Genomic DNA, 8,814 nt, shown 5'->3' on the forward strand with positions numbered 1-8,814 from the left:
CTCATAAACACGGTAACGGTACGGGCTGACACTGATGTGACAGCCGACCGAGCCTTAACCGCGGGGGTACAGGCGTGTGTGTGTGTGTGTGTGTGTGTGTGTGTGTGTGTGTGTAATTCTCCATCTGATCCACCAGCCAGGGTCTAGTTTTATGCCAAGGAGGATCATACTTTTTCTTAGCATTAAAGCTTGAAAAAAGAGTGTGAAAAGTTCAAGGAATGCTCCTAATGAGTTAGAGTCAAACCCAGAACACATACGCAGGGAAAAGTAAAAATGCTTACTTTTAGTTTTAAAAAGCACAAAACCTCACATGGTGATTCCTTTTGTTCTCACATAACAAACAATACTTGAAGATAACGTCTGTTGCAAAAATACGTTCAAAGAGATCTTATAATTTTGAATCCTTCATTTTGCTTGTATTGCCTGCTTTTGCAGATTTACAATTATCTAAAAAAAAAAAAAAAGGACAACTAATTTTCTAACAATGAGTTGATGAGAAATATACAGAAAATAATTATAAACTGAACAGATATTTTTCTTGCAATGGTCTCAGTTAAGCATTCAAAATGGCTGTATTTTCAGTAAAGTAATAAGTGGTATGTAATACCAATATTCCTTTAAAGCCTATACATTGATTAACATACATTTTACTTATTTCAAATTCCATACTTAAAAAAAAAAAGTTATGTTTTTGTTCTTTCTCTACAAAACACAGTCGTTGATCCTTACCCTACAAAAGACAGTCCTGGACTTTGTATTCTCAACATCAACACAGGAGCTGTGTGTTTCCCTCATGTGCTGTCAGCCTGGCTGTAAAGAAAAGAAAGCATCCATGATTCGGCACCGAAGTTTAGGTCAGGCCCACACGTTCATAAAAATTCCAATGAGTGCTGGCACGGAATAATAGTTTTACATCAAAAGGAAATCTGGTACTAGGCCACCCGAACAGAAAGTCCACCTTTAACGTTTCCGGGGTAGAAACATTCTCTAGAAAGCACAGCTATGTTAGCTTAACTGAGACATCTCTCCTCTGTAATATGCCCTGCTTCATAAATGTGTTTCACAATCTTCCCTATTTTTCAAATCCCCATAAAGATACGAACAGAGTGCAAATATTTGACCATGAACTTTGGGGAAGTTGGTTACTTGGAGTAGCTCAGAGATATTTCAAATCACTCGGTTGTTCATAATTGAATTCAGACTTTTACAATGGTCCAACAGCGGCTGGTGAACAAGAGGAGCTCATACGGGGAGTTTTGCAAGTTCCGACAAGAGCAGGGGGAGCGAGGGGGCCCTGGATTCTCACGTCGCCTCCTTCGGCCCTATCTCCGTGCACACAAAAACACTCGGAGCTCAAGGCAAGCACCAGACACTTCTCATCCAAACCTCACTTTGGCCTCAATGATTTATTTCAAGTGAAAGTGCCATCACACAAAGTCATCCTAATACACAGGGGTGGGCAACAATAGGTTTATAGTTGTTCGTATGAAAAATAATAAAATAACTGATAAATGATAACACAAGAATAAACTGTTTTGCATACTCACAACTGTAATCCAGCTGTTGCCCACCCCTGTTCATCAGCTCTTTTTTTTTTTTAATACTCTTGTTAAAATTGAGATAATCAAGTTTAAGATTTTATTAGGTACAGAAAACTTTTTTCAAGTATCCCAATAAGCTGTTTAAGATATAGTGCTACCATTTGGTTATTGGTGATTGGATCCTCTAGAAACAAAAGTTTGTGATAGAAAATTCTTAAGAAGGTCTAATTTATGAAAGTACCAATGTATTTTTTTTATTTTTTTTTAGAAAGAAAATTTGATATAAAGCAAATTACTAACACTACCCAACATCATGAACACAATAAGAATAACTTTCAAATACACCAAAGAAACAAACCCACAAAGCCAGTACGGTCTTGGATTATATCAGCTCTTTATTTCTGTCTAAGTATGACTGTTATATTCCCCTGCACTTTCCTTTCCCTTCCTATGCCCAGACTGAGGCACTGAAAATTATTTGCCACCTCTAGCCTAATCCAAAGACAGGCATCACTGAAAAACGTATTAAAAATTATTTCCACTTTAGAAATAACGTTTTTGGTCTTTCATCCTAAGTCTCTCAAGTATTAGTGGAAACATTATTTTTTTTCTGGGAAACTGATTCTGATCAGTTTATTTATTTCTACATTTATTTCTACATATCCATCTACATTTATTTCTACATATCCATCTAAGGTGTTGAATGCACAATCACAAAATATTATAATTGCATTATTTAGTTAAAAACAAGATCCATTATCCATTTTTAACATATAATACAATTCTGTGTATTTTTTTTATTATACAGAAATTTAATTGAACATTAGACTGGCAAAAGAAATTCATTCGCAAGTGTCACCTTAAATAATTTTGGAAGTACTTAGGCTCCAGTGATAATTTTAAATAATTGTCACATATAAAAGAGATACAGTAAAAACCGAATCAATATTGAGAAATTGGTCTAAAATTATTTTATTTGTTAAAAATTCCTGGAAATTGACTTCCCCCCAAAATCACAATTCTTCAGGAAATAATTCTCATCTACATCTGTGACTAGCATTTTAGAAAAATATTCAAATAATGAAATTCTCCAACTTCTTAACCAGGGCAACAACAACAACAACAACAAAAGGCAAATCAAGGAAGAAAAGGAGAATAACAACAAAAGACAACCCTACCCTTTGCCAATAAGAAATGCAAAGAGTCAAGACCTAAATGTGACAACATTTCATTTTTTACCATTTCCAAGGCCAACAATACTATACAACTCGTGGCCAGAGAGGGACAATCTTTTCATTTTGCTAATAAGAAACAGATAATTCCTCTTAAGCAGATTAACTTAAAGTACATTTTCAGGGAAGCTAAAATCCCCTTCAATCAGGGTCTTAAGTTTAATTATAAAAGTCAAACAATTTATTAACTTTCATTTAAGTGCTGCAACAAAATAGGTGGGCACACGAAACTCTCAGGGGCCAGGAGACAACCAAATCAAGATTTGCCATAAACATTTTTAGCCACAACTTGATAAAACATCTAACCGGTCCACTTAACTAGGATTCTTCCCCTCTTTTTTCTTTGCTGCCCCCTATATAAAAAATCCACAGTGAATGCAATGATTGTTTTTATTTTACTACTTTTATATTAAGAAAAGTACATACACACACACACACACACAAAAAGCAAAGAAGTAAAAATTAGAAAACCTGCCTTTTGTAGGATCTTGTATATGTATTTGCTTTACTAATTCCCTAATTTGGTCATAAAAATACTCTCAAATTGTATCTACTCCTAAAAAGTTAAAAAAAATATATATTTTAAAGTGGCAAAAAATAAATAAAAAGGTAAAATAGCTTGCTTAAAGGATTTCTTTGCCTGATTTTTTTCCTTTTTTTTTTTCTTTACTGTCTGAACTCACAGGATAATTGCACTATTTCCACTTTCATTCTGCCTATAGAGAAACTGTGTGTCTATACCTTAAAAAATGCCAATTAAACTGCCAGCGGTAGCATCTCCAACGGTATCTTTTGGTCTTCAGTGTCAAAGCCCTTTGAACAAATGACCGGAAGGCTAAGCCTAAAACAGCCTTTGACAAGAATGCCAGCTTCGAGCACTCACTTTAGGACTAAGGCTCCAGCTTACTGCTTTACTTGGGAAGCAAGAGAGAAATAACCCATCAGCTTTATCATTTGCACAGATGGTAAAGGTTAAAATAAAAGTGAAAGATTACCAGGTCACTAGTAAGGGAGGGGGAAGTTCCTTTTATCATTTAATTCAATTCCATCCAAATTTCTGTACAAAGCTAAATAAAAGACTTCAGATATTGCAAAACTACTAAAAATGCTACATTTTCCTTTCCCTCAATTTCTGTAGTAATAATGATACCATTTACTGTATGCTGGGCACAGTGGGGAAAAGTTCACATGGATTTTTAAATGTAATCTCATGGCAATCCTATAAAATTGAAAACATTAGCAATGGGGAAATGGGCTCAGAGAGTTTTAGAAACTTGTACAAGGTCACACAGCTGGGAACTGAGAGAATAGAACTTGAACTGTTGGGGTCTGATTTCAAGATCTCATGCTTCTAGACTAGTGGTTGGCAAACTCATTAGTCAACAAGTCAAATATCAACAGTACAACAATTGAAATCTCTTTTGAGAGCCAAATGTTTTAAACTTAAACTTCTTAGCGCCACTTCTTCAAAATAGACTCGCCTAGACCGTGGTATTTTGTGGAAGAGCCACACCCAAGGGGCCAAAGAGCCGCATATGGCTCCAGAGCCACAGTTTGCCGACCACAGTTGTAGGCCATTTTGGTTGCTTCCGTTATCAAACCATTCCTGGGTGAAGCCTTAGCATTTCTCTTTTGGACAGGATCCATGAAGAAAGCTTGTAGAGGGTGGTTTCAACCGTGGCTGCCCATTGATATCACATATTAAAAAATACTTATGCCTGGGCTCCAATTTAAGGAGAGATTCCGATTTAACAGGCCTAGGCATCAGTAATTTTCAGTACTCTACAGTGAATAAAATCACTAATCCTTCGCTTTGGGATGCTTAAGTCCTAATGGTGCTTAGATTCTAGTAGAATCCCCAGATGATTCTAATGTGCAGCCCAGAGTGAGAGGCAGTGATCACATTAATATTACCACTTATCCAGGCTCCTTGCTCTAAGCCCTAATATAAGCAACTCAACTGGCAGAGAATGGGAAAGAGTCTAGCAATAGCTGACAGGAGGTGGTAGAATTTTACTTAGAGAGTTCCAGATCTGAGAAGCAGTGGAGCACCATGGAAAATGCATGGACACTGGAGTCAGCAGGGCCTGAGTTCAAATTCCAGCTCTATGATTTATGGGCTGTGTAACCTTGAACCAACAACTTGCCTTTTGTGGATGCTCTACAGATTCGATGGGATGATGTGGGAAAAGCATTGCTCCATCAATGGTGGTTGCTGCTGTGGTTTTTGTTGTTCTTATTACTACCATGGTGATGACTACTGCCAGGAGGCATTAAGAGTGAGAAAATCAAATTACAGAAAAACATTTTTTATTAGTCAAACAATTCCTACTTTTATTGCTTAGCATTTAATTTGCAGCTAATTCTATTGCAAATTAGCTTGGCAATCATATTTCTCATTCATGACAACTGCATAAGGGCAACGTTATTACTCGCGCTCGCCACAAGAGAAAAAGACAACATATCCATCTAGTCTGTCTCTGGTTTCTATGATTCTGTGATTAGACACCTGCAATCATGTTCATTAGTCCCCTATGAAAACTGATACTCAACACAGATGGCAAATGCAGGGAAGAAGAATTAACAAGCACTTGATAGCAACCCCAAAATAACATCTAAATAATCGCATCTGAACATTAAAGTCATGGCAAACAAGGTCCAATTTATATAAAGATGTCAGAAAGGATTGAGGGAAAATGAACAAATACATTTCTCTTTATCCTCGTTCATTTAGGAAATGTCTGACATAACTCAGAAATTCTATCTGAGATGCAGACAAAAGAATGGTTAATTTCCTCTAAGAAGGGCCTTCCATTAGCTGATAGGAATACCTGATTTTATCTTAAATCAGAGCTACAAAGTAGAAGAGACCTAAGATGGAGCGACCCAATTCAGTGGTTCTCAATCAAGATCCCCAAGAAGCCCGGGGCCTGTGGGTAAGGGTCCCACAACTTCAGATGGACACCAAACACATTCCCAACACTGAAGAATGGCTTGCCCGTAAATATCATCTCTTTGTCATATGTACATTTTTATGAATGAAATACAAATGCCTCTAGACATACTACTGAATTTATAATCACTATATTATATATAACCACTATTACCTGGGAAGGGGAGTCCTCAATTTTTTATTGTTCAAAAGAAGTCTTCATCAAAAAGATTAGGAAACACTGATCTATTTAATTGAATAGATCCTAGAAGATATTGGGACATGTGGGATTCCTATAATCTAGGTTTTCTAATTCCCAAGTGGTCTTTGTCCCACACCATACAACCCTTCCAATGGGAAGTAAACAGCCTTGGTCATGTCCTCTTTCTAATATCTGTTCTCTTTCTAAAAGAGGAGAGGATAGTCCTACCTGCTGTCCCTGGATATGTGCCAGAATTTTCTCTGTATCCTGAATCTGTCTTTTCTCTTTTTTTCTCTTCCTTTCCTTCCCCTGCTCAACTCTCCAGTTTATGCCTTCAGGGTTGGCTGCATCTCATCCCTATCTAGCTCTGATGCTCTGTAGGTGCCCTAATATGAAGGTACTGAATACGGAATGTGTTAAGTCTGTATAAAATATGCATATGTATGAATGTATTTTATAGTTGAAACCCCAGAACTTCTAAATCTATGGAAAATAAGAAAACTGATGTATTCATGAATAATTATTTTATTTTCTCTGAACCTGTCAACACTAGTAGGCTCTTAAACCCCTAGCCTACCAACTTTTCAAAATGCTTTCACGTCTTTTATTTCAGATTATTGTCCCAATTGGTCACTAAAATGCATTACTGTAGCACAATTGGAACTTAAATCCCATGACAAGAAGAAATGCGATTTATTTTATTCACAACCTACCCCTACCCCCAATAGCTAAAACAGTAGTCATTCATTCAATTAATGTTTGTTGATTGACCGAATCAACACCAAATGGGAATGGCAGGTTTACTTATTCATCATTTAGCCTACAAGTAGTTTTCTTTTTATTTGAGGAGATAGAATAATCTACAAGGGAAGAACCGAGTCCCTAATAATCTTTTCCGTCTTCAATTCTCCTTGTAATATTTGACTTAACATGCTTTCCTCAAATAGTTTTAATGTAATTCTTCAAAATTACACAAGTAATACATTCATTTTAGGAAAATCAGAAACTGCCAATAGATAAAAATAAAATCAAAGTTCCCTCTATCCCCATAACCCAAGGATGACACAATAAGCTTTATCCTTTCAGACTTTATTCTGTGTGCCTGTGTGTGTGCGCGCACACGCACACACCTGACATAGTTCCACAACTCTCTGTCCTAGATTCTATGATTTGGAGTTTTTTTTCTTTTTTCCATAAGCTCCCCCTTTTTTGGGGTCTCCTGCAATAGCTCCTTACTCTCTTCCTATATCCTAAATACATTCCTTCCCCAACATTTAGAGCCTGAGTCCCAGAGGATGTTTTCCCCTTTTCCTTCCAGAAGATTCATCTGCTTTTATTCAACTTTAAATTTGTTGTGGGTATCTTGTATCTTCAGTCTTCCCTCTCCTCTGGGACACCAGTGCCCTACATGTCTCAAACCAGTGCATCCTGTTCCAACAAAACCAGATCACTCCTTCCCCCCATTTCTGTCAGCTGTAACCCAATCCTGCAGGCTCTCCTCCATAGTCATCTTTGGTTCCCCGGCCTCAAGGTGATTGTCAGCCTTGCTTCCTAGTCTCTCTCTCCCCCTTCTCTTCTCATTTCTACTATTACTGTTAGGGCCTTACATCTATGTTATTTTCTGCCTAGGTCTCCTGCTTGTGTAACAAAACGCCTACCCAAGTTACCCACTGCTGCCGGGTAACTTCCTAAAATACCACTTCCACCTTGCCTATCCTGTATTCAGAGATGTGGGATGGCCTCCCACCCTTACAGAGTGACACTGCTGTTCCTTCATGGTCTCACCTCAGACTGCCTTTCCATCCTTATTTCTCATTATTCTTATAAATAAAGCCTCTTGCTCCAGCCAGCCTGGTGTACTCAGTACTCACCCAGCTCCAAAACGTGATTGTGAGTTAGGTATTTATGAAGTATTTATTTCGTGTAAAATCCCTTCATTCACTCAACAGATATTTACTGAGCATCCATTCTACCAGGTAATAGACTGTTGCTGGGGATGCAAAGAACAAGTCCCTGTCTTCATGGAACTTAGAATCGAATGTGTTACAGAGGGGAGACTCTGAGACACGATGGTCCCAGCTCAGGGCACTTTCAATGTTCCATTACAATGTCAAAGAGTTAAGATGTCCCTGAGGGCTGAACTTTGTGGCCTTGGGGAAGGACTCAGAAGAAAGGAAGGGCCGAGTGAGGAGAGCCAGAGTGTGAGAAAAGGCTTCTCTGAAGTGGGACACAACCGGGCCTTCGAGGATGGGCTGCTAGAAAACGGGGTGCCCTCCATCCAGGGGGATGTGAGGAAAGGCACAGAGGTGGACCGGAAACAGCAGAAGCAACGGCAGGGGCTTATTCTGTACCAAGGTTCACTCAGCCCCATTCGGGGGAGCCCACGCTCCGTCCCTGTGGCCCCGGGCTCTGCGGGGGATGTGAGCATGACTCAGGCTTGGCTCCTACATGCAGGGACGGCCATCTAGCCGGGAGGATGAGGTAGGTCTGTGATGACTTACAAGCACCCTGAAAAGTGAGACATCCCATTAGCGATTGGGAGAAAACATGGAGAAAGTGCAGGAGGTCCATGTCTGGGCCCCTATTTATAGAAGCAGATGTTTTTATTGATGTGCGTGCACCTACTGAACACAGCTATCCGGTTTCAAATGTTCTCTCACTCATTTTCTCCTGAGTGACCAGTGAGCCGGGCAGAGTGGGTAAGTGAGATGTGTTTTCCAGGTGATCCAAGGGCAGCACAGACCGTGGAAGCGACCTGCTTAGGTCAGAAACGCAGACAGGCCAGAGCAGCCCATGAAGAACCCTGGGCACCTGGGCCCGTTCCCGCACGGAGCCGGGGGGGGGGGGGGGGGGGGGGGGGGGGGGGGGGGGGGGCGGGGAGCGCATGCAGAGTCCTAGGATCCTGCA

At 39.3% G+C, this 8,814-nt stretch overlaps 1 protein-coding gene across 5 annotated transcripts in view; it reads right to left on the reverse strand.

Moving 5' to 3' along the window:
- HSPA12A (heat shock protein family A (Hsp70) member 12A) overlaps positions 1–8,814 on the reverse strand; it is a 101,510-nt gene that overhangs the window by 91,680 nt on the left and 1,016 nt on the right. For 3 of the 5 annotated variants that reach the window (XM_036439183.2, XM_036439180.2, XM_045582134.1), the window contains exon 2: positions 730–810. The exons of the other annotated variants lie outside the window; for them this stretch is intronic. In XM_036439183.2, coding sequence (XP_036295076.1) covers positions 730–795 — 66 coding nt within the window. In that variant the 5' untranslated portion in view covers positions 796–810. The remainder of the gene's footprint in view (positions 1–729; positions 811–8,814) is intronic. 5 annotated transcript variants of the gene reach the window in all.

Source organism: Pipistrellus kuhlii, unplaced genomic scaffold (assembly GCF_014108245.1).
Source record: "Pipistrellus kuhlii isolate mPipKuh1 unplaced genomic scaffold, mPipKuh1.p scaffold_m20_p_15, whole genome shotgun sequence".
NCBI lineage: Eukaryota > Metazoa > Chordata > Mammalia > Chiroptera > Vespertilionidae > Pipistrellus > Pipistrellus kuhlii.